Source organism: Paramacrobiotus metropolitanus, unplaced genomic scaffold (genome assembly GCF_019649055.1).
Source record: "Paramacrobiotus metropolitanus isolate TYO unplaced genomic scaffold, Prichtersi_v1.0 Parri_scaffold0000070, whole genome shotgun sequence".
NCBI classification, from domain to species: Eukaryota; Metazoa; Tardigrada; class Eutardigrada; order Parachela; family Macrobiotidae; genus Paramacrobiotus; species Paramacrobiotus metropolitanus.
The window spans coordinates 135804-163784 of record NW_026570290.1 but is presented as its reverse complement, the minus strand read 5'-3'; the positions used below and the strand labels follow the sequence as shown (position 1 = coordinate 163784).

At 43.6% G+C, this 27981-nt stretch overlaps 9 protein-coding genes across 13 annotated transcripts; 1 reads left to right on the top strand and 8 right to left on the bottom strand.

Moving 5' to 3' along the window:
- Nucleotides 1-157: 157 nt before the first annotated feature.
- On the bottom strand, nt 158-1484 carry LOC129594626 (TD and POZ domain-containing protein 2-like). The gene is made up of 2 exons (XM_055491377.1): nt 1159-1484; nt 158-953 (listed from the first exon to the last, which is right to left on the bottom strand). Exons 1-2 carry the CDS (start codon nt 1482-1484, stop codon nt 158-160), a joined length of 1122 nt encoding a protein of 373 aa, XP_055347352.1.
- A 697-nt stretch (nt 1485-2181) lies between these two features.
- LOC129594701 (speckle-type POZ protein-like) lies at nt 2182-4238 on the bottom strand. Its single transcript, XM_055491475.1, has 3 exons — nt 3824-4238; nt 3170-3383; nt 2182-3106 (listed from the first exon to the last, which is right to left on the bottom strand). The coding sequence occupies exon 3, from the start codon at nt 3085-3087 to the stop codon at nt 2374-2376; it is 714 nt and encodes a 237-aa protein (XP_055347450.1). The 5' UTR covers nt 3088-3106; nt 3170-3383; nt 3824-4238; the 3' UTR covers nt 2182-2373.
- Nucleotides 4239-4786: 548 nt separating this feature from the next.
- Nucleotides 4787-6262, bottom strand: LOC129594677 (uncharacterized). The gene has a single exon (XM_055491448.1). The coding sequence runs from the start codon at nt 5949-5951 to the stop codon at nt 5007-5009; it is 945 nt and encodes a 314-aa protein (XP_055347423.1). The 5' UTR covers nt 5952-6262; the 3' UTR covers nt 4787-5006.
- Nucleotides 6263-7458: 1196 nt separating this feature from the next.
- Nucleotides 7459-8702, top strand: LOC129594658 (uncharacterized). Of its 2 annotated transcripts, none has more exons than XM_055491422.1 (2): nt 7459-7655; nt 7728-8702. In XM_055491422.1, the coding sequence occupies exon 2, from the start codon at nt 7786-7788 to the stop codon at nt 8245-8247; it is 462 nt and encodes a 153-aa protein (XP_055347397.1). In that variant the 5' UTR covers nt 7459-7655; nt 7728-7785; the 3' UTR covers nt 8248-8702. The 2 variants fall into 2 exon arrangements, with proteins under 2 accessions (XP_055347397.1, XP_055347396.1); XM_055491421.1 differs by having other exon boundaries at nt 7461-7655; nt 7749-8700.
- A 12-nt stretch (nt 8703-8714) lies between these two features.
- Nucleotides 8715-9772, bottom strand: LOC129594657 (uncharacterized). Its single transcript, XM_055491420.1, has 2 exons — nt 9558-9772; nt 8715-9333 (listed from the first exon to the last, which is right to left on the bottom strand). The coding sequence occupies exons 1-2, from the start codon at nt 9675-9677 to the stop codon at nt 8899-8901; spliced, it is 555 nt and encodes a 184-aa protein (XP_055347395.1). The 5' UTR covers nt 9678-9772; the 3' UTR covers nt 8715-8898.
- Nucleotides 9773-10180: 408 nt separating this feature from the next.
- Nucleotides 10181-12195, bottom strand: LOC129594698 (uncharacterized). The gene is made up of 3 exons (XM_055491471.1): nt 12072-12195; nt 11827-11958; nt 10181-11346 (listed from the first exon to the last, which is right to left on the bottom strand). Exons 2-3 carry the CDS (start codon nt 11891-11893, stop codon nt 10364-10366), a joined length of 1050 nt encoding a protein of 349 aa, XP_055347446.1. The 5' UTR covers nt 11894-11958; nt 12072-12195; the 3' UTR covers nt 10181-10363.
- A 408-nt stretch (nt 12196-12603) lies between these two features.
- LOC129594678 (uncharacterized) lies at nt 12604-14321 on the bottom strand. Its single transcript, XM_055491449.1, has 2 exons — nt 14037-14321; nt 12604-13766 (listed from the first exon to the last, which is right to left on the bottom strand). The coding sequence occupies exons 1-2, from the start codon at nt 14095-14097 to the stop codon at nt 12763-12765; spliced, it is 1065 nt and encodes a 354-aa protein (XP_055347424.1). The 5' UTR covers nt 14098-14321; the 3' UTR covers nt 12604-12762.
- A 3475-nt stretch (nt 14322-17796) lies between these two features.
- On the bottom strand, nt 17797-19228 carry LOC129594676 (uncharacterized). The gene is made up of 2 exons (XM_055491447.1): nt 19012-19228; nt 17797-18939 (listed from the first exon to the last, which is right to left on the bottom strand). The coding sequence occupies exons 1-2, from the start codon at nt 19070-19072 to the stop codon at nt 17942-17944; spliced, it is 1059 nt and encodes a 352-aa protein (XP_055347422.1). The 5' UTR covers nt 19073-19228; the 3' UTR covers nt 17797-17941.
- A 3562-nt stretch (nt 19229-22790) lies between these two features.
- Nucleotides 22791-27757, bottom strand: LOC129594623 (uncharacterized). 4 transcript variants are annotated; one of them, XR_008691213.1, is made up of 2 exons: nt 26945-27757; nt 22791-24154 (listed from the first exon to the last, which is right to left on the bottom strand). XR_008691213.1 is itself a non-coding variant. In XM_055491374.1 (2 exons), the coding sequence occupies exons 1-2, from the start codon at nt 27622-27624 to the stop codon at nt 23664-23666; spliced, it is 576 nt and encodes a 191-aa protein (XP_055347349.1). In that variant the 5' UTR covers nt 27625-27757; the 3' UTR covers nt 22791-23663. The 4 variants fall into 4 exon arrangements, 2 of the variants coding, with proteins under 2 accessions (XP_055347349.1, XP_055347348.1); XR_008691214.1 differs by having other exon boundaries at nt 27290-27757; XM_055491374.1 differs by having other exon boundaries at nt 27540-27757.
- Between the last annotated feature and the right edge of the window lie 224 nt (nt 27758-27981).

Genomic DNA, 27981 nt, shown 5'->3' with positions numbered 1-27981 from the left:
AATTTTTGAAGGAGTACGGTATGTTTTTTATTAACAGAACGCATGAACGGAACGGTTAAAAGCATGAAAACATCCAACTCCTAGGCCGATTTATACAATCCAAAGGTTAGAAATCCAAAACAGTAAGCATAGTGCTCAGTTTGGGTAGCGGTTGATTTTATTTGGCGCAGTAATGCATGATAATCTCAAACAGATCGGGATCGGATTTTATGACTGCCTTCAGTTCGTTGTCTTTGCCGACCACCCGCATATTCTGAGCGATGACATCCAATGCAGCAGCTTTTAACACCTGGAGTCCCCGTTGACTGGCCAAGTGGAAACGGTGCATCGCATTGTTAACATCAACATCGCCCGCCATCTTTCCTTCGCAGACTGCGCGCAAATCCATAATTTGGTATTTATCTGCCATAATCAGTGTCTTTTCCACATTAGCGCCGGTTATGCGGTCGCTGGTGCATCCGTACAAATAATCCAGCAGGATCTCCACACTTTCCCCGTCCGTATCCGCTAAATCACAGTATGACTGGACCTTCTCCTGTGAGTAATGCGTCAACATGGCCAAGAAGACCGGCGAATGGGCCGCCAGAAGAAAGCGATGTACGGCGAACTCACGGTCATCGTTGGAACGCAGACGGAAATCGGTGAAATTATTCTGCTGCATTTGCTGCATCTGACGGCGGTGGAACTCGAGGGGGCACACGGTTGCTGGTGGCGCTACTTCCGGCACCCGCACCACTTCCGGTTCGGATGGTTTGCTCCTGTACATGGAGACATCGATTCTTATGGTGACGACGTCATCTTGTATCAGGCCAGCCTCGCCGTTTGCGCCCAGCAGCTGGCGATGGTTTATCAGCGTCTCGGATCCGAAGTTAGTACGATCGTAGCAAAATTCGATTTCGGGAATATCCAGTGATTCGCCAACGGAAATATTCTTAGCACTGCCCGTCGCTGCACTAAAAGAACAAAGTGTAACCAGTCACTGTGACATTATCGCCAGTATCACACTAATTACAACAAAATTTTAGCGTAATATGACGTACTATTTTATTTAGGAGACTTTACGTAGAATAGCAGTATATCTTACGACGGTCTTTCCTTAAAATTCCGAAAATACCTTGGCAGTGATTTGAGAACGAAGTGCAACTGCAAAAAGTTTACCTTATGTGGCCAGAAACATTCAGTGTGCCTGTTCCGCTGTAAGGCTCCGTGGATAACAGATCAACTTCACACAGATACAGATACACGCACACATAATTTTCGTTGTCGGTGGCGTTTTTTCGGCAAGGGAGAATTGCGATGCGCCAGCGACCGCCCATGTTAGGAAATCCAAGCTCGGCTAGAGTGGCGCCCCTGCTGTAGATATACAAGGAGGTTTTCATATACGAAGTGAAATTGTGAAAAGCGCATTCCAAGGTGAGCTGGACGCTTTCGCGGTGGGCACGGTCCTTCACGACGATCCGGTTGCCGGAACGAGAAACTGCCATTTCTAAAATTCGATTAATTGCAGCACTGGGTAATACTCTCTGTGCCAAGGTAGAAACTAAACGGAATTGTCAACCTGGTTATTCTAGACGTGATCAGACGAAGGATCGAAAGCCGCTTAATACGTCGTGCCAAAATTTAATATGGAGAGATCTGTCAAATGTTCGTTTGCTACAAAACCTAGAGTACTCTGTAGGTCTGATATATTAGGCTCTTCTATCTTTATAGCCTACCCTATGTGTGAGACAATCGATACACATCCGGCTTATTCAGTATTATTCAATGCTTTGCTCCGTCGTCTCTGCCAGGATTTGGTGTTATTTTGTGAATATTTATTTAAAACAATAGCACTTAAAAGTTCCAAGTATTATTGTACACAGCTCTATCTGTACAGAGGGCAAAATCCAATACTCTCTTCAAAGTTTAAGTGCAAGGGTGAATCGGTGATACACTGATACTTGACTAATACGCGCAATATGCGGCATATTATAAGAATGTACTCTAAAATATTCGACATAATCATGTGCTGTAATATATAATACTCGTACGTTCGTCCGTGACTCAGTGAAGACTTCCTGCTTATTCGGAAATGTAGAGGCGAATTTATTATCCGCAAATCAACTGAAAGGCCTCCCAAATAATGATCCTAATTCCTAAATAACTGAACGCGGTGGTTTACACCTAGCGCTTTGCCACCGATTAAATTGCTCGTAAGCCAATTCTGAATAGAATGACCATTGCTCGTAAACTGTTTTTTAAATAATTATTGGTCATTTGCATAGCTTCTTAATCATGCTAATTTGCCAACAGTAATTAGTAAGACAAGTGCTTGAACGCAAACACATTTATAAAACAAAGCCATCGTACTGCACTATCGAAAACCGGCGCTGTTTATTTGCTGCCCTTCGAGTGCACAGACTGGTAATTCGCAATGAACTGGAAGGCAGCATTCATCAGCACATCTAGATTTTTCTGTCGCGCCAGCACTTGATACTCGACAACATTCCCCGCATTAATATTCTCCGCCATGGCTTTTTCACATACTACACGCAGACCGGTAACCTGATATTTGTCCGCCATATCCAGCACTTTCTCCGCATTGCCGCTATGAATCTTGTCCACATAACTGCCGTACAAATAACCCAACATAATCTCCACACTATTCCCATCCAGATCCGGAAACTCATATTTGGCCTGACGCTTTTCCGGTGAATCACCCGTCAGTAAGGCCGCGAAGAACGGTGAATGCGCCATGAGGAAGAAGCGATTCACATGAAAATCATTACCGTCATTGGAATACAAGGTGAAGTCCGCCGCTTGCCGATGTTGTTCGGAGCACAGCATCTGTAATTGACGTTGGAGGAACGCTTCGTAAATCGCCGGTGACTGTTTGTTGGTCGTCTCCGATACACGCACAGTTTCCGGCTCTTCGAATAATGTGACATCGATGATGACGGTGATGCAGTCGTTTTTGATAATCCCCGGCACTTTATCGACACCGAAAAGACGGTCATGGGTCACCACCTTTGTGGAGCCCCAGAGGGTGGTAGTATTGGTGAATTTTACGGGCCTGGACACCGGACAAGACGCAACGGGCGTTTCCATTAATTTTCCAGTAAACACACTGCAGAATAAATTACCGCAATAAATAATTGTTCGCAAAGTCAAGCACTTCTTCTATGCGCACCTTGTTTTATATTGTACGAAACAACCGAGTTCGCCGCTGTACTTCTTGTAGGCTGTTTTCGGGTCGCTGAAGCAGAGATAAACTGAAACGTATTTCTGTTCCTGGGTTTCGGATTCCGGTTCCACTGGTTCCGTTGGCGGAAGCGCTGTTCTCGGGGGTTCAGGCTTTTAGAGTTATCAGTTCCTTGCAGATCCTCCGGCTGAAGGACTGCCTCCTAGAAAAACCACCAAACCTGAAAAATTATGTACTGTGTACTTATAAAAGCAATTCGATTTACAAAGCAGAAATCGTGACCAAACCTCGTTTCAGCAATACCAATAAGTAGCTATTTCGTTGAGTTTGTGCGTCGTACCGTAAAATGAATGATAAGCCAAGTTGGTGATACCGACGTACAAATTGTATATTCCATATTCTCGGATATGTAAGCCTTTCTTTCGAAAGATGTTTTACAGTAACGACAAAATATAAATCTGTTGCACACAGTTTTTTTTTTGCGTGATTATTAAGCTCATCTATATACCTAATAGGTCTGGAAACTACTTATTTTTGATTACGTAGTTTTTTAAGTTTTTTTTAAAAACCGTGAGCAGTAAATAATTTGTGAAAATAAGGACCGGCATCCGTGATCGTTAAAGAAACGTTCTAGAAACTTACGTAATAAGTTGGAGGAGCCAGGACGCTTGAAGCTGGCTGTGCGGATCCTTTGGTATCCATTACCGGTGGTTCGGTTTTCGGGGTCACGGGTTTATGAAGCGGCACAACACAGACACGCCATCGTCCGGCATACGCCTCCATTCCCAGTTCAGCCATTGTCACACCGGCACTGTACTGATACGCCGTAATCTTACGGTATGACGAGAAATCTTCAATTGTCCATTGCAGCTGGAAACGACGTCTGGTGTCGCGGCTCGTACGATCCCGGACAACCAGCACAGGTTGCAGGAACTGGTTCATTATGTCTTCGTGAACTGCTTTTCAACGCAAGTAAAACCCGGTCGAATAAAATTTTCGCACGATACCGGTCTTTAAAACTTCTTGGCTGCTTGGAAAACGTATTGCTCGTAATATAAATCGCTACTTACCGGTACTTAGAAAATTTATAATGAAGTGTAGCAATGCAGTCAATAATAGCGCTCACGTGCTAGCTGATGAAAGTAATGAATAACTCGCATGTGGTTGATAAAACTGCCGCCGAATGCCGAGACACAGCGCGGTACTGTCATCAATGAGACGGTCTTATCGGTTTAGTATCTACTTTAAATATTATATGTAAAATTAATATAGACGATGTACGATCCTGAGTACTGACTATCAGACTTGATAACGGGTTGAAAATGACTGAAATAATTTTCGAAAACGCCGTAGACTATTTTCTCCATATTAGCATGATGTATTCTATCGAGTCGTCTTTGAGAGTGATAATGATAATCGCTTGGCTGCATTGCACTCGTCCGGTCTACAGTGACAAGTGACAACATGCTGATTGCTGATGTCATGATCACCTAGTCACAACTTGCGACACGTGGTCCTAGCGAGTAGGTACAACGTCCAGCCTTGTCAAAAGTCCTGGGAAATTTTTTTCTCAACACTAACAAGCTAGCGCAGTTGAAACGCACATAGGTCAGGGACGGACTAATGTTCATTTTTTAATAAGAGGCACATATGCAAGAGGAAAATTATAAAGGTGCATGAGTATCAGAACGAGGGAGCGAAATTGTATCAATGAAGCGACTGTGAAAAAAAGAACGCTAATACGAGGTATATTTAGCGATTTATTGGTCTTAACTAATGTCGCCATCCAGGTTTCTTAGTTTGCAGTTCATGGAAAACAGGAAACTCAACCTAAATTAGCCTGATCATCCAAAAGCTTCCCCAAGACGGCCAGTTGGTTTTCCGCTAACTTGTCCATTTCTTTTGATTTTCTGAGGACTTTCAATTCCGTACGTATCTTTTTTTCTGACTGAGTCGTCGATGCCGATCTAGATGATGTTTCCACGGGAATACTTTCTTTCATGAAACGATTCAGTCGTAATACGGGAAGGACAATAGGTCGACATGGCGGACTTTGTTTCCTCAAGTAGCGCATCGGATTCACAAGTCGTTCTCGTTTTAGATGTCCGTGACTGGACACAGCAGCGCGGTCGATGGTACTATCTCGCGCCGACGGCGTCGTGACTTCGCTCGGGTTGCTAGTAGCTCGAGCTTCTCTTGCCGCTAATGCCACACTTTCTTTCTCCTTGTTCTTCGTATGCCACTGCTTAGCCAAATCGCGTAATCGTTTCTGGACGCTTCGAATTCGTTCTTGTTCCGGCCCCGTATTAGGGCCCAGTCCGCCCAGCTTCACATTCAAATTCAGCTGCTTGTAATCAGATAAGCTGTACGGTCGAAGGGGGGCGACCTTTTTAGAACGTATTGGAGAGGCGTGTCGACAGACCAGTTGTGGTTGAGAAAACTGGGGAGAGCGTCTGTGTACACTGGGTAGCGCGGAATTTCCTTGTTGTTTCGCATTTGGAAGTGGTGTTCTGGTGATTTCGGGAACGTCAGTATTGCTTGTTGCCGATGCTTCCGGAATCCGTGACACTTTAGCGCACTCGAAACCTGGAGGCGGCGAGCTGGAGAATCTTCCCGGCTTTGTCGGTGTAGTCGACGAATCAACGGTATCGTCCAAAGAATCGTAGGGGTCACCGGCGGTAGCGACATCAGCTTTCTTCGTCGAGATCAGTTTCGTCGAAGCTTTGCAAGGTTTGATGCTCCTTGTTGTTTTCTTACTCGTATAAGCCATCAGTAAAACACAGGCTGATACAGCGCATCCAGTGGCAAAAGTTAGCGCAAAATTATTACTTTGTTGCCTAATCGCAACTCGACGAGCGCACAACACACGTGATATTCACTCCCTGCATTATAAGGTGTTCAGAGAGCATGGTCGGAATGCAGATAAACAATAGACCGAAACCCATCAACCTATGGATAAAATTACTTAAACTGATTTTTATGATACGAAGTTACGAACTACAGAGTACAATGTACCGTGAAACGGTAAATACCACGCGAGCGCTTCAGATGGATAAGTCATAATATTACAGCCAGAACTACAATAAGTATGTATGTGTGTGCCCTGTACAGTGTACACATTGTGTCATGATGTACATATTGTATGCATTGATTAACATACGTTCAGTGCCATGGAGTAAGTACTTAGTACTGGAGGTGTTTTCAGTAAAATACTCGTAAATAAAGTACTCACGTCTGCGCATGGCAACAAGACACACTTCGCTAGACGATTACCAGAAGCCTGTAAGAAATAAAAATTTAATTTTGTGGTTTGTAACAGTCGAATTATTTCCCGCAGCGCTACCGCTGTTTATTTCTGTTTGGTTAATCATTACGGCTTCGCGCATGATCGTGCGTGTGAGAGTTACATATGTACTGTCATTAGTCTTATAATACTGATGATAGTACTTCATAACTGCATCTTGATTATTTTGTAAATCGTTCTTACTCCGAACCAGAATTCAACAATTATTTAAAAAAAACTCTCGAATCAAATGAAATGCATTGATTTAAAATTCGAAAAGAATGCTAGAAGTTTAGAACCGAGCTTCTGGGCTGCATACCTATGTTCTGCGATTAAATGCTACATTCGAAGTGTCGGCACATGATGTGACTTTTTATTACGTTGTACACCTTTTTGCATACTATAAACGTCCCAGAATCTAACCTGCCATGACTCTACAGCTGGATATTTTGCGCACAAACGGTTTTCGTCCAGTATACACAAATCATTCGGCCGCTGTTGTCTTTGGAGTTCGGGAGAGTGCATGTACCGATCGGTAGATGTACATATCTGTACAGTTACACCCGGCACCATGTACCGCATCACTATCCTTATTGAGACGCTGCCGTATAAAATTCTCTGTTAATTAAGAGGGACTGATTTCTTACAGTACAAGTATGTAAGATTTAAGCATGTGCGAGAATTACGAATTATAATAGAAAATGGTTTTGCTGTTTCTGCGGGTAATTAGTTATCGCATATGCACAAAACCCTTTCAACAACCAGAAGTATTTTATAAACTCAAAAAATATGTACACAGCGCAGCTGTATAAAGTGGATTATACTGTAGCTATCTGCATACATACCGGCAATCCAATACCGGTACACACAATTTCATTGTGTGTTGCACGCACTGACGGCAAGTGCAGTGAGTGCACTCACACTCTACATGGCTCATGCGCCTGATGGAGAATGCAGATTTTGGGCAGTTTACCATCTTTACATGCACTGCACATGGTCGACCATCGATTTGCAAAGCTTTCACCGCTGAACAGTCGAGCGAAAGTTGCGCAAGCGTTTAAGCGAGCACCACGTACCACACTGATTTGAGCTGCACTGATTTGTTTGTATGTTTATAGTAGAGTGTCTGGCATGGGATACTGCGCAGTATAAACGCCAATTTGGGTCCGTTTGGTGCCATTAGATAACGCGGTGAGTTTCCAAAATACTTGCAAGCTTTTTCCACTGATTAGCAATGTATTCTCCTTTTTTTACGCGGTGTAGACAGTTTTGATGTGCGCATAGATCACCGGGACCCTGAAGAGCCTTTCAGTGTGCGATCATGTCGGACCGTCCTTTCACCATAACCGAGTTCGGAGATTTGCAAACGGACGAAGAGCTGGAGCGAATGAAAGCCTCTTCCGTGACACAAATGGATGAAGCGCTGGATGCTCCCCTCTCGAGCGATCCGCTCACTCACTTGCAACAAGAACCATTTGCCCACATTATGCCTTCGCAAAAGTACGAAGGAGACTACGAAGGCGAGCGCCTGGGTTCGGACAGCGAGTTCATCAACAACGAAAAGCCGCTAAATTTGGAGCGGAAAACATGTCTTCCAGGTGGCGAAGGGAATGCAACTCCGGATAATGTCTTCGAACCGCATATGAGCGCGGAATATGTGGCACAACATAAAGTGGGATATATGCGTGATTTTGTGGAAGCTAATAATTCTGATGCAAAACCTAGCGATGCGCAGGAAGAGCTGTCGAATGTCGCAACTCCGGAAACGAAGACGGAAATGTAATTACGAGAAACTGCAATATTTGTGGTGCTGCCACACTCCAAACTAAAATTCTGTTTCCTGCTCACTAAACTTGTACGAGTACTTGTACATGCATTACCATGGTTAAAGAATCTTCTATTAGTGTTAGTGTCTGTTACTATTAGTATTAATAAACCTGTAGATAAAATTTAATTACTGTACATTAATCGCAAACTGTACAGTGTACAGCATACACAATTGCACAGTGTATTGTGTTTATTGGTATTTTCAGTTCTGTTCGTTTGCTGTATTGGTGCTTTGTGCATTTTTTGTAAACGGCTTATTGTCGTGCTCGGGATTTCGTTGCTTTTTGTGATAATAATTTTGTTTTGATGACGACTATTGCAAAGCGCGTAAATTGCTTTTCAGCGTACGCTTGTACCGTGCCTTGAATATATCCCTGATGCATTTTCACGTCATTTGTTTTGACAATTAAATTGGTCTTATCAAACGCACGTCATCTCATTATTATGTACGTATTAATTTTATAGGCGAGCAGTTACGCCCAAATACCACAATTAACAGCCAAAGATTGACAAAATAACTAACATCGAACTACACTTTTCATTTCACGACCGCTGTATTTGCGTGGGAAAATTATTTTGCTGCTGGCAAGAAAAATGGCTGATCTCGTTAGTGATAAGGTTGATAAGCACCATTTCCGTTCGTAGGTGTATCCGGCATTTTACCGAACAGATACGTCAGGTTACGGTTGTTTAGAAAAGACTGGCTGAAGGCATCGCTGATTTCTTTATCAAAGGGAGCGTATTCTGCTTGGTACGTGTTGACAGCCTGCACCGCTGCATTAGCAGCGTTAATAATTTTATCGGGATTCTTCTCATAGATTTTCTTGAAGGTTCCGAACACTCCAGTGAGGAAATTCTGTACGGCATTCTGAATGGCCGTCACACCGTTTACCGCGACCTGTTGATATTGCTGCATGGTTTCTTTTGGAATGTTCAATGTGGGAATCTGGAAATGGGTGGGGCCGGGTTGTTGAGCAAAGACCGGGGCCGGGTTGCCGATAGCCGGATTGACCGCAACGACATTGCTACTACCGCTTTCAAACTGCGCAATCAAAAAACTGATCTCAACACAAGTCTTTTTATTTTTAACGGTATTTGTCTCTTTTCCAATTCGTCTGTTAAATTATAGAAAGCTGTACTACTTCAAATGCATCGAACAGGGAAAGCCACAAGATAAACGTTCATGCACTGTTTCTATAAATAATTAGAATCAGTTTCATACCTTAGTTTCCTGATAACATTAACATTAAAATTATTATTACTTACTGGTTTAATCTGGGCCTGACCGGTATTCAGCTGAGATGGAAGGAAGCCAAATGGTGGTGCGCCAGCTACAAGCACAAACCCCAGCAGCAGGGTCATGGCTGATAAAAGTGCGGGATGCATTTTTGCCGTGTTAACCTCGGTAATATCTTTTGGCAGATTCCAAAGCGTGTACAATACTGATGTACGAACTTCTTGTCCAGTTTTTACGAAAAATAAATTTTTCCGCTGCTTGTTGAGCATGATGAAGTGGTACGGCCTCAGTTTTTACAAGAACAGCAGAATTGTGCACTTGAGAAATTAGTCATATAATCATATTGAACACATGTACATGATTGTTACAGGATATCCCAGCTGAAAAGCGACAAAAATTCCTGCTGCGTCGCTTAAATATTATTCGCGTTCGTCACAGCTTTTGCTGCCCTTATACACAGATTTAGGTTCGACAACCGTTGGCTGCAGGGAACGGTCAAAATGTACGTCAATATGCAAATATTAATAATAGTACCAAGCTAATAAAAATATCGCAACAGAGCACTTGACAGTTCACACTAACGCGCTGCTCGTAACAATTTTTATTGACCATTTCTTTTACATTCTTGGATTACCAAAACAAGTCCCGACGCAAAGAGGCGTGGATCTTTGAATGTTGCTGGCATAAGTAACCGTAACAATAATAATTTGTTAACGACAAGGCTGCTTTTGAAACCTATGTACAGTAACAAAAGACTAAAGTATTGACGCAAGGTAGCAGTTTATCAATGAAGGGCATTGACCGCAATGCATTTGAAAATTAACGCCATTTTGTATCAGCACTGTATGTTATAGCAAGGTACATTGTAGGAATACTTGCTGCCAATATCACTATTATCGGGAGTCAGCTTGTGTGTGCAGTTTACGCTAAGCAGGCCAGATAACGACGACACCCCGCCCACATAAGGTGTCTTATAGTTGCCAATACTGCCAATTTCTCCGATATTCTTGCCGGTAATAAGGCTCGGTATTTTCTTGAGAAAATTGCGATACCACGCATACGAGCAGTCGCAGTGTAGTTTCCAGACCATCGCTAAATCATCTTCACCGAAAGTCTCGGGATCCCATTCGCTCCGGTTTGGATGCATCTGCAAGCGACGCAGATGGAAACCAACGCCGTCCTCCAGCGACAAGCTCTGCAGGTGCGGTAGGTCGGTAAAAGTGTACGGTTCCAGGACGGCAACGGTACAGGATGACAAGCTGATCATTCGTACTTTTGGCATCCGCGAGAAATCCTTCTTCTGAATCTCCAAACGCAACCCGGATTGCATCGTAAACCTTATCACGTTTGGGAGCATCCCGGCGTCATAAACCTTGGCGGTTGTGCGCGTTGTACGGCATTCTAAGATGGACAGCTCGATGATCTGCTCACGGATGGGATTAACGACATCAGAGTGAATCGGATCGGTTGAGTCGTTGCGTTCCTTGAGTCTTATGGTGACAGCTCGACGTTGACTAATTGTGCTGACACTCTGCGTGATTTCGGCGAACGAGGTGCGATTTTCCCATGAGCACAACACCTCGATGTAGGTTCGTGATATTGGCGTTATCGTATACTGATCATTGCTCGAAGGTTCACAGTCCTTTCGCGACTGCACAGGGCTGCATATGCTCCGGCTTTCGTGCAGGCTAACGTATCCCAGGCATTCTTCTCTTGTCAACAGATCCGTCCGAAATGGATTGGGATCCAGCTGCACCGCTGAGATCTGTGTGGCCGTTGGCGGGGTGTTGCAATCGATTTCCAAATCAGTAGGTGCGTCTGCACAAAGCATCACTCAGTACTAAGTAATTTTTACACAGAAAAGGCGGTATACGAAATTATGTCCAGCAATGCGTGCACATATACGGGTGTTTCTAAAACGTGGTCACCACGGTCGTGGTCGTGGTCGCTGTGGGCGTGGTCGTGGGGGGTAGTGGTCGTGGTCGTTAGTGGTCGAGTGTGGGATAATGTGGTTGTGGTCGAGGGTGGGCGGAAGTCTCCGATTCACTGTTCACTGTTCAGTATTTAACTATTGCACTGTTAGTTCATACGCTACTGTCGAATAATTAGAGAAGACTGAAAGTTTCATGATTATGCTTACAGTTATTCCCTCGCACCCTTTTTTATTCCACTTAACTAACATAACTCTTTTCAAAAATTATAACACCCCCCCCGACCACGCCCACAGCGACCACGACCACGACCGTGGTGACCACGCTTTAGAAACACCCCACATACACCGTTTGTTCATTAAAATACCTTGCAAAAAACCAGATGGAAGAACAAATAGCACCATGGACACCCATACTGCGCGCAGTAACTTCATTGTGTTGTAAGACAGAAACGGGAGTAATAAGCTAGTAAAAAGCTGGGACCGGAAGTTCCAGGGACCTGTTATAAAAGGTATAGAGATTTAGTAGTGAGTGTATAGCAATCAAGATAAGAGCCGTACCAAACGGCCGTAAAATACTGGCACTGCGTTAACATTAATACACATCTTTTACATTTCCAGCTGTATCGTTTATTGCATCCTTATCGTATGAGAAAATCAAGCGTTCCATCGAGGTGTCTGTAGCGTTTTTAACGATTATCCTGTCGCAATGCTTGTAGAAGGCACTAGTAATATTCAGGTATAGTAGGTTCATATATGCCCATCCGGAAATAAAGATAAGGTTCTGCCCAACTTCCCGTGATCGTAGCATGACTGGGAAAATCAAACAGAATTAGATATAAAAGTATCTGTATCACGGTGTTAGTCGAACGGTACATCAGTCAAATGTTGCCAGGCAGAGTTATTAAAAACGGCAATGGAGACTGGTCAAATAGATATAATGTTTCGATACCGCCATGTGCCGAAAGCTTATTGCGGTTGCCGATAAATAACAAACTTTTATTGAATTAAAATAGGTAAGTGGACTAGAAAAGTCATTACCCTTGAAATTCTGAAATGAACCGACAGATGTAAAACTTAAAAAGCCTTTGCTAGAATCCTTGTAATTGTGATATATAAACATAAAAAGGCAATGAAGTGTCAACAACTGTTAATAATAACTCGGTATTCAAGACATTCATCGTCCGTTATCAAACATTACCGATGAACTGAAATTTACCATCGCAAACTGCAGTCATTAAATTTCATTTGCTTTACCGACGATTATTCTAGACATGAACGCGCTTTTAGAATTTTGTTTCGCATCAGCACTGTAAGTCATAACAAGATGTGTTGTAGGAATAGTGACTACCGCGAAGGTTTCTCTGCACATTGTGATAAGTAATGTTCTGCGCACAGTCTATTTTGAGCACGGCAGCCGAAAACGCGTCCATCATGTTAATGAATGGCGTCATGTAGTTTCCCACCATAGCAATTTCACCCTGTCCCCTGCCGAAGATTAGACTGGGCTTCTGTTTGAGGAAATTGCGATACCAAGCGTACGAGCAATCACAATGCAACTTCCGGATACTTTCTAAACCGTCTTCACTGAACATGTACGGATAGAGACGGCGCTTTGTGGCCGGATCGGGATGGTCGTCGAGCAGAGACAGATCGGAAGCGGCGCCGTCTTCGAGCGATAGGCTCTGCAAGTGTGGTAAATCAGTAAAAGTGTACGGCTCCAGCGCTGCAATAGTGCAGTGCGCGAATATGATGCTGCGTATCTGAGGCATCCGCGAGAAATGTTTCTTCTGGATCTCTAAGCCCAATCCAGACTGAATCCCGAGAAATATCAGATTTGGCAGCACCCCAATGTCGTATATCTTTGCGCAAATTAGCGTTGTACGCACTTCTGAGACATGCAGTTGGATGAGCTGGTTCCGAATCGGATTGATGACCTCAAGGTGGACCGGATCGAGAGAATCGTTGCGCTCTTTCAGCTTGATGATAACCGCTCGTGTGGGGCTGATTAGATGGATATTCTTTGTGATATTGGTCAGAAGCGTTCGATTCTCCCATGAACATCTGACATCGATGTAAGTTCTAGAGAGTGGTTTTAGCAGATACTGGTCATCCGATGAACCCTCGCATTCGTGGACGCCGAAAATCGGACTGCATATTTTGCCATTTTGGCTCAAGTTGGCATACATAAGACATTCGCCTCGTGTTAACAGATCGTTTCGAAACGAAAACGTTATCGGCTCCAGAGCAGTCGGTTGTGTGACGTTCGGGACGGTGTTGCAGTCGGTTTCCAGATCCACTTGCCCCCCTGCACATATAACGACACTCGTTTAACTACAGACTTTATGAATAAAGGTTTCACTTTATGTATGTAGGAAAACAGAGTACGACGCCTGGCACTTTATGTGAAATTAATAACGCTTAAGAGTGTTAAAAGGAATCTATATCGGCTTTCGATTAGGGGCGGCTATCGCACTTCAGCCTTTTAACATTATGCAGTCACTCTCGTTCTAATTTTATCTCCACAAAGTCATCATGTAGCTTAGCCTAAGGAATGAAGATACTTTTACACATTTACCCTTTGCAGGAAAGGCTTGGAGCACGATGATGCTGATGGAAAATATCAGCAGTAATTTCATGGTGTTGCTGACGGAAATCTCGATGATACTCGTAAAACAAACTGAGAACGGATACACAGTCAATGCGAATTGGTTGTTTTATGAAAAATTATGGCATTAGTAGTTGTATGTTATTTTACTATTTACGCAAAATATACTTGTCCTAGTATGTTTAAAATGCAAGTAAGGCTATGATATAAGAATGTAATACCTATTAACTACGAAATCCTATCAATAAAGCAAGCCAAAAGATGGCTCTCGAGTATACATGGAGATTATCTTCTCCTTGCTAGAAATTCATATCGTTCCATGCCATCGCTCATATCGCTTGAGAAAATCTACTTACATACTGTCAATTTTCATTTCCGCTACTTACTTTATTTATTTATTTTATCCTGATCAACATCAACAACAACTACGCTGCAGTGTTATCGCAAAGAAAAGATTTTAGAACAACTTCGTCTCATTGTGCACGTATCGGGAGATCGCTACATGGACAGTTACTGCTTAAATAATGAAAAAATTTCTTAATAAAAGCAGCGGTAAATAGAAGCTTGTTCTGGTTCGCATACTGCATACACAACACAGTATGTACTATGTACTATGTACAGTATTTAACGAGTTTGCACTGTCGTTGAAAAATGGTAATACAGTTTGCACCACTTAATTACTTTCAAGGTCCAGAACACTTGTTCTGTCTGTACTTTCCGGGCAATTAATATCGTCATGGAATAGTATCGCCCTCAACATTTTAACGCGAACCGGTACAGATTAAATTACAACAGCTGTAATTGTAGACAGCAGTCAAGCTTATAATAGCAATGAATCCGTTGCAAGAGCTATAGGATTGTCATCTTTTCATTGTAACACTCTGATACCATTCAGATGCAGTGCTGAAGACTGAGCAAAAAAAACGGCATTCACATCGCTGTGTCACTTGTGTTCAGTTATTACATTTTATTTGCGACGAAAAAATCATTTTTCAAGCAAAACCGGATTTTTAAAATTAATTCTCTTGCTTATTAGCACTGCAAATTATAACAAGTTGTATTGTACGAATATTGACTCCCGTTTTCGACATTTTCAACATTACTGTAAGTCAGATTTGCCGCGCAATCAATTCTGAGAACCGCAGCCGAAATCGCGGACAGCATGTCGACAAATGGTGTCATATAGTTCCCTACAATCGCAACTTCCCCTTGTCTCTTGCCGGAAATTAGCTCGGGCTTGTGCTTCAGGAAATTGCGATACCAAGCGTACTGGCAATCGCAGTGCAATTTCCGGAACATTTCCAAATCCTCGTCACTGAACATGTCCGGAGTGAGAAGGCGCAACGAACGTTCATATTCCGCTATTCGGTACAGATCATAACCAACGCCGTCTTCAAGCGACAAGCTCTGCAAAAGCGGTAAATCGGTGAAAGTGTACGGCTCCAGCGAAGCAATAGTGCAGTGCGAAAATGTTATGCTGTGTATTTTTGGCATCCGCGAGAAATGTTTCTTCTGGCTCTCCAAGCCCAGGCCGGACTGAATTTTGAGTAGCACCACATTTGGTAGTATCCCAGTGTCGTATATCTTTTTGTAAATAAACGGCGTGACAACTTCTGAAACGGAGAGTTCAATAAGTTGGTTGCGAATCGGGTTGATGACTGCATGGTGGACTGGATCGAAAGAATCGTTTCGCTCTTTTAAAGTCATGATGACAGCTCGGGTTGGGCTTATTAGGTTGATATTCTTTGTAATATTCGTTAAAACGGTGCGATTCTCTCATGAACATCGGACGTCAATGTAAGTTCTCGAAAGTGGCTTTAGCAGATACTTGTCATTCGATTTTGGCTTGCAGTCGTCGACGCCAAAAATGGGACTGCAGGTGACGCCATCTTGTTTTAAGTTAACATAGGTCAGACATTCTTCTCGAGTCAAGCGATCAGTCCGAAATGAAAGCGCTGGGGGGTCCAATGCCGTCATGTGGGTGTCCGTTGGAGCTATGTTACAGTCTGTTTCCAGATCCATATTCCCACCTATTAAAGAAGAACATATCCTGACGATAACTGCACAGGTACTGCTACCGGAGTCTTCGGCAAATAACCTTCTGTAAGCAGTAACCATATTGTTTGTTTACCGTGCATAAGGCAGGCTGGCAGCAAAAGGATGCTTACTAACACTGCCAACAGCGATTTCATGGCGAAACTAATACACGTCTCGGTAAAAGAATGAGGCGAGGGTCCGGATATGCGGAGCACTTTTCGGAGTGGTGCACTACTTCAGTACCAGGGAGTGGAAGAGTCACTAGCAATTACTCTGTATGTGCTACAGTGCTTAAAGTGTGCCTTATAATAATTATTATAATATACAGGACAATACATACGGTATAAGGACCTAGAAGGCTAGAAGCCGTCTTTCCTTATACGACATGGCCAACTGAGATATTATCTCCAGCTTTGGGGAAATTCATATCGTTCGATCGTAAGGTTGTCACTTGGGAAAATCAGAGCATTTTTTAATCTTTTACCAGTTAAATACGAACTACCGCTATCAAACTGGCAGCGTCAATCATCCTGCAGGATGGTCGAATACTCGAATGGGAAGAAAAGTAGTCCAGCTTCCGTAGGACTTTAACGGCATACATTGTTATGACGCCATCGTAATTAACAAAAATGCATGACGCTATATTTTCCGAAATGCACCATTTTGAGTTGTTTTTCAGTAGATGCAAAGTGCTGGCCCCAGGCGTTGCCAACTCTAACTTTCCATCGATTGGTGCGGTGTACATGCATTAAACTTGGAACGTTTCGTACCAAAGAAAAAACCAAAAACGTGTTTTTTCTTCTTGTAGTCACTGTAGTCATCTGACATCTGTAGACAACCTGTAGAACTAGACACCATGTAGACACTGTCAAGTTTTTGTTCCCGACTGGTGTCACTGCTGCAGACATCAGGTGACTACCGGCATGACTATATGGTGTCTACAGCCTGTATGCAGATGTCTACCGTGCCTACAGGAAGAAAAAAAACGACCCAGTTTTTTCCTTTGGTGCGAAACGTGCCACAGGTGAGGCTGTGGTGTATTTTTTGAGAATGGTAACAGTCATGTGTGCAGTAAAGGGTCTGGACACTGTGTTTCCCCGGACGTAATACTGATGCTTGTTCATTTAGTGACTACACGATTGCCCAGAATTAGATTATCCGGTACATGGCACCAATTTCCAGAACGTACATCACCGGAACGTTCGCACGCAAAGGTTGTATATCGTATTATAGTATTAATATTCTACAGCCCAATGACTGAATTTACATATGCCGACGTAACATAATTTAAATGTATCGGCGCACTGGCACAAATGATTTGTGCCTCAACAACCGGTTGCTGACGTGTGCCATAATAAAAGGAACTTTCTAAAACCATCGCTGTCCACCAAACGAGAGGCGGTCTAATATTTCGACTTCATCAATATCCTGACCACTACATGAAGCATTTCAGAGATTCAGAAATTTATCTTGGGGGTACTTAGCCACAAAATTCGAGGCTCTGCATTACAGATGAACAGTGTATAGAATGCCGGAATGGTAGACTGACCTTCCATTGAATCATTTGGTGCGTTTTTCTAGTACTTGATAATCTTTTTGCCGCAAGAATCTTTAAAAGCGATTTAAGATTCCCGTTAACGAGATTTTGTTCTTAAACGTTTTTAATTAAACGATTTCGGCAAAATCAGATCACTGTCAAAGTCGGAGATACCACGTTCTCATACCACGGTAACCACGGTCGGAGATACCTCATTCTGGTCTGCAAAGATAAAATTTAATGTGGGATAAAGATGCCTGACAAAACACCGAAATTCTAATTTTCGAAATTCTAATTTTTCTCAGCACTGTAAATTATAGCAAGATGTGTTGTAGGAATACTGGCTACCACCCATGGTACGCTCAACATTGGTATAAGTTAGATTTTGCGCGCAGTCAACTCTGAGCACCGCAGCCAAAAATGCAAAAATCATGTCAACAGATGGTGTCATATAGTTTCCTACAATCGCAACTTCTCCTTTTCTCTTATCGGAAATCAGATCGGGTTTCTGCTTGAGAAAATTGCGATACCAAGCGTAGGAACAATCACAGTGCAGTTTCCGGAACATCTCTAAATCCTCGTCACTCAGCATGCCCGAATGGACGCGGCGCATCGCGGCATCGTATTTCTCGATTTGGTATAGATTATAACCGACGCCGTCTTCGAGCGATAAGCTCTGCAAGTGCGGTAAATCAGTGAAAGTGTACGGCTCGAGCGCTGCAATAGTGCAGCCCGAGAATGTAATGCTGCGTATCTGTGGCATCCGCGAGAAATGTTTCTTTTGGATCTCTAAGCGCAGTCCAGATCCAATTCCCAGCAGTATTAGATTCGGTAGCATCCCAATGTCGTATATCTTTGCACTGATAATTGTGGTGCGGATTTCCGGGACGCGTAATTCGACGAGCTGTTTTCGAATCGGTCCAATGACCTCCGCGTGGACTGGATCGAAAGAATCGCTGCGCTCCTTCAACATGATGATAGCCGCTCGTGTTGGACTGATCAAATGGATGTTCTTTGTAATATTGCTCAGAATGGTACGATTTTCCCATGAGCATCTTACATCGATGTATGACCGAGAGGGTGGTGTCAACAAGAACTCGTCATTCGATGTCTTCTCGCATTCTTCGACATCAAAAACTGGACTACAAATAGCGCCATTCTGGCTCAGTTCGGCATAGAGCAGGCATTCTTCTCGTGTCAACAAATCAGTCCGAAACGGAAACGCTATCGGTTCCACGGCAGTCGTTTGAGCGATGTTTGGAAAGGTGTTGCAATCGGTTTCCAGATCCGTATGACCATCTGTTAAGACGGGATAAGCTATCAATTACTCTTTCAGGGAAATAGTTAAAGATGAGCATAGAATATATTTACCGTGCATAAGACAGGCCGGGAACAGAATAATGTTTATTAGCAACGTCTGCAGTAATTTCATGGTGCTGCTATTGGAAATATGTATAACAAGATAAGATGGGACCGGAAGTATAGAATAAGTTTTTAGTGAAATAATTATTATTTCACTGATGAAAGGTACGTGTTTGTATCAGTTACTATTGTTTACCGATACAGCAACCGAAGCTCGTATGCCTGATGTTTTATACTTAAGGACTAAGGAGCCAGTTCAAGGAGACAAGCCATATTGTGAACACTGATATGATCTAAACTTCGCGAGGGGTTCTTATCGATCAATCGCAAACCGATCGCTTGAGAAAATCAATTAAGTTTCGGTGATTAATTTTATTCACATTGACAACAACGCGAACTGCCGTTGTCAAACGAGCAGCTTTTTGCTGCAGCCATGTTGGATGGGAGACAGCAGTGCAAGTTCCGTAGATTTTTAACATGCAGATCCGTTTCAGGATAATTAATCTCGGAATAACGTGCGTTTAGTCAAAGAAGACGTTAGTGGGTTCGATGTTTGACTGTAAATGGCGACACCAACCGCACCCGTGGCTGTCACTTCTGTGTACTGTCATTCACCATTCAGGATTTTCAGACGCAAGAGCTATGCCGCAGTCATCCTGCAGGTTAGCTGGCACTTGGATCGCACAGACTATTACCGAAGTCACCGGCACTAGTGCAGTGCTGCCAAAGGTTCGTGGTGGTGTTCAACGCGCTGCCCAGAATTAAATTATCTGGTTATCTGGTACATGGTACCCGTTTGTGAACTAACACCTGTCGTAATTTTCGTGCGCAAAGAAATTCTTGTACTGTTTATGATACTGTACCACACGATGACTTAAACATATTGGCGTTAAAATCATTTGTTCAACTGTGCTGGTGGTTTAAACATTCTAAAAAACATGTGGTTTAAACATTTTAAAAAAGTTTCTGTGAAGCAAACGTGAAGTGGTCTGTGATTTGGACTCCGTCCGTTTCCTGAGCATAACATTCGTTTTTTTCAGAGATTTCAGAAACGTACCTGGTTACTTAACCTTCCACGTAAAAGCATGATTAACTAATGCATACTGCACAGAATGCCGGAATGGTATCGGTCCATAGAGTGCAGACGCTTTTCCAGTATGTTCTGCGAGTTATACTATACTCGTACGAGTAATATATTCGACTCGTTTATATGTACAGAATAAGAATGTACAGAATAAGAACCGAATGTATGTACAGAATAAGAATGTTTTTATGTACAGAATAAGAACTGGCGCGCGAATTCAAGAAGACATTCCCTATTATTGGTTTCACACTGTACGATGGTGCCGTCTGGGGTACGAAGCAGCTGTTCGAGTGGAATAATCTTTTGGCCGAGGTAGCCGGCTATACTCCGCTGGTATGCTTATTTAGTCTGTACTGCCAGTACTGGTATGTTGAGAATCCAAGAAAATCTAACGAACAAGGAACTCGCATGCTTACAGCTTTCGAAGGCCACACTTAAAACCTCACTTCATTTTTTGGACTGATTATTATCGTCCCTCGCATGGTTATCGCGAGAGAATATCTGCTGGTGCTATATGTACAGTAGTCATCGCAATGTTGCTAATAATTATCGGTTATGCCCTCTAATTGTGGTGCCCTTTTTTGGGACATGTCAAGAAATGTACATGCATAATTACACTGGCAGCACATTCATATTCCCGCATGTACCGTAGTTGTAGCTGCCTATGTAGCTGTTCCCGCATGTACTGTAGACCAGATTGTTGCCTTGATCAAGAATATAAATGGCGGGCAAAACCAATGTATTTGCCATTTGGGTATTGTTACTACATACGCAACACTTCTCAAACAGAGCATGGCCAATGCGGATTATATTAATTCGCTGCGCGATGGCCTTTAAACACAAAACCAGAACATTTACCAAAACATTTAATGTAACACTCCGATCTAATTTTGATAATATACGGCGCATACTCGGCCTCACGTTTTGCCTCAAATGCACAAAAAAGCGAAAATTCTTATCGGCATTGTAGGCCATAGCAAGAAGTGTCCTACGAATACTCGTGGCCGGCAATATTGTTTATCTGAAATACAGTGGCAGTCAAAATTTTGCGCGCAATCCACACTCAGCACACCCGAAATGCACCCCTGTATAAACAAGGGGTGATTGGTAACTTCCTGTAACGTCAATTTCTCCTCTCTCCTTACGTGCAATAAGACCTGGGTTTTTCTTGAGAAACTAACGGTATCATGCATACGAGCACTCACCATGCGGCTTCCGGATCATTTCTCGACCTTTATCACTGAACATGTACAGATAGAGCCGGCGGCGCTTTTTAGACGCATTGGGAAAGTCGTCGATCAGAGACAGATCTGAGCTGCAACCATCTTCCAGTGATAAGCTCTGCACGTGTGGTAAGTCACTGAAAATGTACGACCCCAACGCTGCAATAGTGCAGTGCGCGAATGTGACGCTCCATTGTTGCGTATTTGTGGCATCCGCGAAAAATGTTTCTTCTGGATCTCTAAGCCCAGCGCAGACTGAATTCCGAGAAATATCAGGCTTGACAGCATTCCAATGTCGCACATCTTTGCGCAGATTTGCGTTGTACGCACTTCTGAGACATGAGCTGGACGAGCATGAGTTGGATGAGCTGGTTTTGAACTGGGTTGATGACCTCCGGGTGGACGGGATCGAGACAATCGCTGCGCTCCTGCTGCTGATGATGGCAGCGCGTGTTCGGCTGATTAGGCGAATCTTCTGTGTACTATTACGCAGTTAAAAGGGTTCGATGCTCCCATGAACATCTGACATCGATATATATTCTAGAGAGTGGTTTCAGTAGATACTGGTTATCCGATGAACGCTCACATTCGTGGGCGAAAACCGGACTGCGGATGGTGCCATTTTGTCTCAAGGTGGCACATATCAGACATTCACCTCGTGTTAACGAATCTTTCTGAAATTGAAATGTTATCGGCTCCAGAGCAGTCGGTTGTGGGACGTTTGTGGTGTATTACAGTCGGTTACCAGGTCCACTTGCATCCCTGCATTATGTAGGGAAGTCGAGCAGGAAGACTGGACTATAATTTGAAATTAATATCGCTAGAAAAACGTTAAAAGAAATATCGGATTGATCAGTGACGCTACTGCTCTTTAATCTTGGTGCATAAAGCAATCACTTGATCGTAATTATTTAATTCCAGCAAAATTATTTTGATTTGCAGCATAAGGAATGAGAATATACATTTACCATTCGCAGGAAAGGCTTGGAGCACGATGACGCTGATGAAAAATGTCAACAGTAATTTCATGGTATTGCTGACAGAAATGTCGCTAATAAAACAAACTGAGAACGGAACGGAATTAGCTGTTTTATGGAATGTTAAGTAGTAAGTAGAGGTCTGCACAGCCTGTGTGGCTTCGGTTATTGCACAGTACTTGCGCACATACTTTTTCCAGTACATGCGCAAGCTAAGTGCTGTGCAGTAACCGAAGCTAATGCTAGTTTGGCTACAATATTATAATTGTGTGAGGACTACGAAATATCAATAAAAAAACACAAAAAGTGGCTCGCGAGCATACCTAGAAATTGTCTTCAACTTGCAAGAAATTCAAATCGCTCCATCGCCCATTTAAACAGTAAATTGAGAAATCTACCTCGTACTTATGTTCTACACTGAATTACACGAATGCTCCATGTAGACAGTAGGCAATCATATACTGTAATAACAGTGAATTCACCGCAAAAGTAAGGACTGCCACATTTTTATTGTAATACTTACTTATGTTCTATGTCAGATGGCGCGGGAAACTGTCTGCAATTGATGTGGCATCACAATACTTTTACTGAGTTCAGTGTTCATAATATTAAACAATTCTAACCCTGAAATTTTGTATCAACTGATTCTGCAAAATTAAAATAAGAGGCTCTACTGGCACACAACTTTGTGATCGTGATGTACAGTAATCATTGCAACTTGCAAGCGCTAAGAACTCGATTCCAATCTTACCGCACACCGTTTTCCGATTGCCACCAAAGCTTGCGACTTAGAAAAGCAACGAGAAACAACGACTTAGAAAATGCTCTAGACAGATAATACCGTAAAAGCTCAAGTTCTCATCAACGCTTCAAATTATAGCAAGATGTGTTATAAGAATACTGGCTACCACCCATATTACGACCCACATTGCTGAAAGTCAGGTTTTGCGCGTAATCAACTCGGAGCACAGCTGCCGAAATTGTAAAAACCATATTAACAGAAGGTGTCATATAGTTACCTATTTTCGCAACTTCGCCCTGTCTCTTGCTGGAAATTAGATCGGGTTTCCGCTTGAGGAAATTGCGATACCAGGCGTAGGAGCAATCACAGTGCAACTGTCGGAAAACTTCCAAACTCGCGTTACTTAGTGAGTTAGTGTGTCCGGATAGAAGTCAGGTTGCGCCCAGGCATCATAGTGCTCGATTTGATATAGATTGTAACCGACGCGGTCTTCGAGCGATAAGCTCTGCAACTGTTGTAAATCAGTGAAAGTGTACGGCTCCAGCGCTGCAATAGTGCAGTCCGCGAATGTAATGCTTCGTATGTGGGGCATCCTCGAGAAATGTTTCTTTTGGATCTCTAAACGCAACCCAGATTCAATCCTGAGCAGTATTAAATTCGGCAGCATCCCGGTGTCGTATATCTTGGCACTGATGAATGTTGTGCGGACTTCTGACGCGGAACTCGATGAGCTGGTTTCGAATCGGGCTAATGACCTCCGGATGGACTGGATCGACAGAATCGTTGCGCTCCTTCAATTTGATGATGATAGCTCGTGTTGGGCTGATTAAATGGATATTCTTCGTAGTATCGCTCAGAAGAGTACGATTCTCCCAAGAACATCTAATATCGATGTATGTTCGAGAGGGTGGTGTCAACAGATGTTCATCGTTCGATGACTTCTCGCATTCTTGGACGCTGAAAACCGGACTGCAGATTGCACCGTTATGACTCAAGTTGGCATAAAGCAGGCATTCCTCTCGTGTCAACAGATCGCTTCGAAACGGAAATGCTATTGGGTCCACAACATTCGTTTGAGACATGTTTGGAGGGATATTGCAATCGGTTTCCAGATCCGTATGCCCATCTATTAAGAATGTACTATAAAGTACATACGTATAAGCAAAAACCAGGCGAAATTGTTCTAGAAACATAAATCAAGGTGAGCATAGATATTAATAGGGGTAGAATAAATACCTTTATTGGCAATAGCAACCCAAATAGCAATAATTGCAAGCGCTGGTACACTACTTAATAGTTAAAAATTAAACATTAAAAAAACAACCAAAATCCTTATCCTCTCTCGGATTAAAAGGCAATGTACTCAAAACAGCCGTAGCATTTCCCTTAACAACAGCTAAACTAAAACGCTGCTTGAGAAAAGCAGTAGAACGCGCTTCGCCCGTTATGTCCCGAATCTTGCGGCCCATGAAATGCAGCATTTCACTGAAGGCAGGGCCAAAAACTCCCAGTGTCTCAATAACCAGGGGATAAAAGAGGTAACCGTATTCAAAAAAAGAATACGTCCGGCGCTTGGAATTTTCTGCCAGTTGGGACACACTTCCGGATTTTTCGAGCTTGCGGCGACGTGGGAATCTGCAACAGTACACCAGCTTGTTACATCCCAAACAAGCGGTCTGCCTTGGCGAACAGGTATCAGCGTCATCCCGTCGGGTCTTTTCCCGTCTGTGCTGGATAGCCCAGTCGGTTCCAGCTGACAAGGAAAACCAGCGCTTTCGCAACAATTCTTTGCGATGCTGTTCATTTCCTTATGCCGCGCCCATCGTCCTTTGGTTGATTTATTGCATGATAGCCCGTGATGACCATTGGTTTCGACTTGTGTACCGCACGCGATGCAATTGTGTGCCACCACTACCGGTAATCCAAAGCGCAGGGCTACACCAATTCTCACATCGTCGTCCCTTAGGAAGGTGCCCAAACATGGCGCAGGCAACGCATTTAACCACGCTCTCGAATCTTTGTTTAAGGCAGCCAGCAAGACTGCCCTAGCGCGGTCGTTGCCTTCAGTGGATGACATCAGGATGGAAATATCCCGATCAATCACTGGGCTGTCCCATGCAAACTGAAACTTTCGAAGGAATTCTGCCGGAATCTCACCTTCTGTCAGCTGTACCCAGGTTTCCTGAGCTGTTTTCGTCAGACACTCCTCAGTTGGCTGATAAAGTTCGGAAACGATGTGTTGCACAGAGTACACCGATGCCAAATAGGCACAAACAGCTAATGTCTCTATGCGTCGCGTTCCCAAACCCCCACGCCGTACTGGAAGAGATATCTGCGTCCACTGAGCTTCGGAAATTTTTACGTTGACCAGCTGCTCCACCCCCAACCGCAACATTTCGTCATATTCTTTCAACAGTTGCGCGTGTTCATAACTACGTGAAGTTCGCAACCCGTATAAAACTTTTAGAATGCTGAGGCAGTTTTTTAGAAGAAAGAGACTGTAGTGTGCCGGTAGCTTTTTCAGACGCTGGACGAAATTTTGGAGTTGCTTCGTTTTTCCAGCCAAAAATCCCGCGCATGCAGAAGATGTCATCCGTGCTCCCAACAGAGAGAAATTCTCGGCACTTAGTTGTAACATCTCCGGCCAGCAGCTTAGCAGAGATCTACGGATATGCGCTTCTTCAGCATCGCTCGTTACGACTGGAAAGAATTCGCATTTCCTGAAATTCAACTCCAGACCCAATTTCGCCGCTTTTTCCTGTATCCGCTTAATGGCTGACATCACTTTTTCTACGGTCCCGGCCAGCGTAACATCATCAAGAAAGGCAAAATACAATTCGCAGTCCAAGTCAGGGAACAACGGTAACGTGGCTAGGCTATATCCAAGCGGGCCAGATGGGTCACCTAACTCACCTTGCTGCACTCCCCGGGCGGACAACAACGCTTCTTCTCCACACACCAAATGACTGCTGAAGCGATAGGACTGCCAAAAAAAGCTGTAGTATGCGGGGAAATGTTCACGAACAGCTCTTAACAGTGCGTCCCGTCTCAACATATTGAAAGCGTTTTTAAAATATAGTTTAACAATGACCCGAGCTTCCGTATGGGGAGTTTCCAAATAGGCCCGCATCCCGTGAATAATGGCCTCGGCTCCGCCCTTAGTCCCAAAACCAAACTGGACTCGGTTGCACAGCTCCTTCATCTTATCCGTGCACCTCTGGCTCACCATTTTCGAGACTAAACGTCTGAAGGTTTCTCCGACGGCGATGGGACGTATACCTCCGTCTTTCTTAGCCAATGGGATTAGATTGGCGCCAAAAAAGAAAGGCCTGATATCTTCGGGGATGTCGTTGTGCAGTACATGGTTAACAAAATCAGTCAAAGCAGAGCACAGTTCACTTTCCACCGCTCCAGGCCCACACAACATATCTTTAAGGTGTTGTGGCCGTAAGTCCGAGCAACCACCAGCAGATCCAGAAGGAAAGCTTAGAACGGCCTGCAAAACTTCAGCAGGGGTGACAAAAGGAGGCTTCTGTAACTGCTCAGGCGGCGGAGGATAATCACTGTCTTCGGGCTCCGGAGGATGCTTATCGCGTAGGGCTTCCAGAGTGTCCGCATTCATCGGGGCAAGAGCGTCTTCACCCATTACTACTCCAACAGCCCGTCGCACATTATTGTTTTGCAACAGGGATGTGGCCAAAGCCGTCAATCGCTCTTCATTCAATTCGCGTTTACGGGTTGTATCACCGCTAGGACGTGTGCGGGGAGGATGATGGTGGCGAGATAGATCGGTCAGGTTCCTCTGAATAATGGAAGGCAGCGATTCCTTTCGGAGTGACTTCGTGGCAGGTAAAGATAGCGCTCTTGAACCAAAAAGCAGCAAATCTATCCAAGACGCGGAAGAGTTATCACGTACACATTTACGGAGGAGTTGGGTCAGGGCCTGTGCACACGAGCGTCGGACTGTTTTTGGCACTCTCTTCGGGAGGGTATAATGTGTCCCGGACAGGAGAAACCGAAGGGGGTGTTGGTCAGAGTCGGACTGGGGAACAAGCGAGGGCTGTCGGGCATGAACTTTCTTGCTGCAGGCCTTGACGTGGTTGGCGAACCCTGCGCCTTTGGCGAACAGGTTCTGGCAGTACTGACATCGTTGATCTTTCGCCATTTCACCAGGACCCAAGAGCTACAAATGTGTTAAAAGCCCAGAAAAACAGCTCCACAAAAATAGAAATATGACATCGACCAGCGAGAAACGACATACCCGATTACCTGGGGTTCACAAAAGTTCCCCCCAAGTAGTGTCGTTCAAGGCCCAGTGAACATTGCAGCGACTCCCGGACTTTCATCCGTAGGAATACCGAACATTACCACAAAATTAATAATTAACCACAAAATAATTAACCACAAAAAAAAGACAATAAATAGCTGGTAAAAGTGGAATATAAGTGGGGTAGAATATATTTACCGTGCTAAAAGTTATGGGCGAGTGAGTAAATACGTAATATGCTTACTGTGCATAAGGCAGGGCGGCAGCAAAATGATGTTGATCAGCAATGCCTGCAGTAATTTCAGGGCGCTGATTTTTAAAGTCTCCATAACCAATAAGGTGAAACCGGACGTACGGCGTAAATTTTTAATTGGAATAATTATGATTTCTCTGGTGAAAAGGGTATCTTCTGTTTGTATCAGTTATTATTACAGCAATGCCTTATGCTTTACGCATGTATGCCTTTTTTCATATATATGTAATAATGTAAGGACTAACGAGCCAATTCAAGGAGACTCGCCATTTTCTGAACATTGATTTTATCTTCAACTCAGAGGATCCTTATCGGTCAGTCGCAAACCGATCGCTTGAGAAAGTCAAATTATTGTTTCATTCTGGTGATGTAATCTGACTGAGAGCAACACGAGCTACCGCTGTATCATACAAAGGGCGTCCCAAAAGTAACT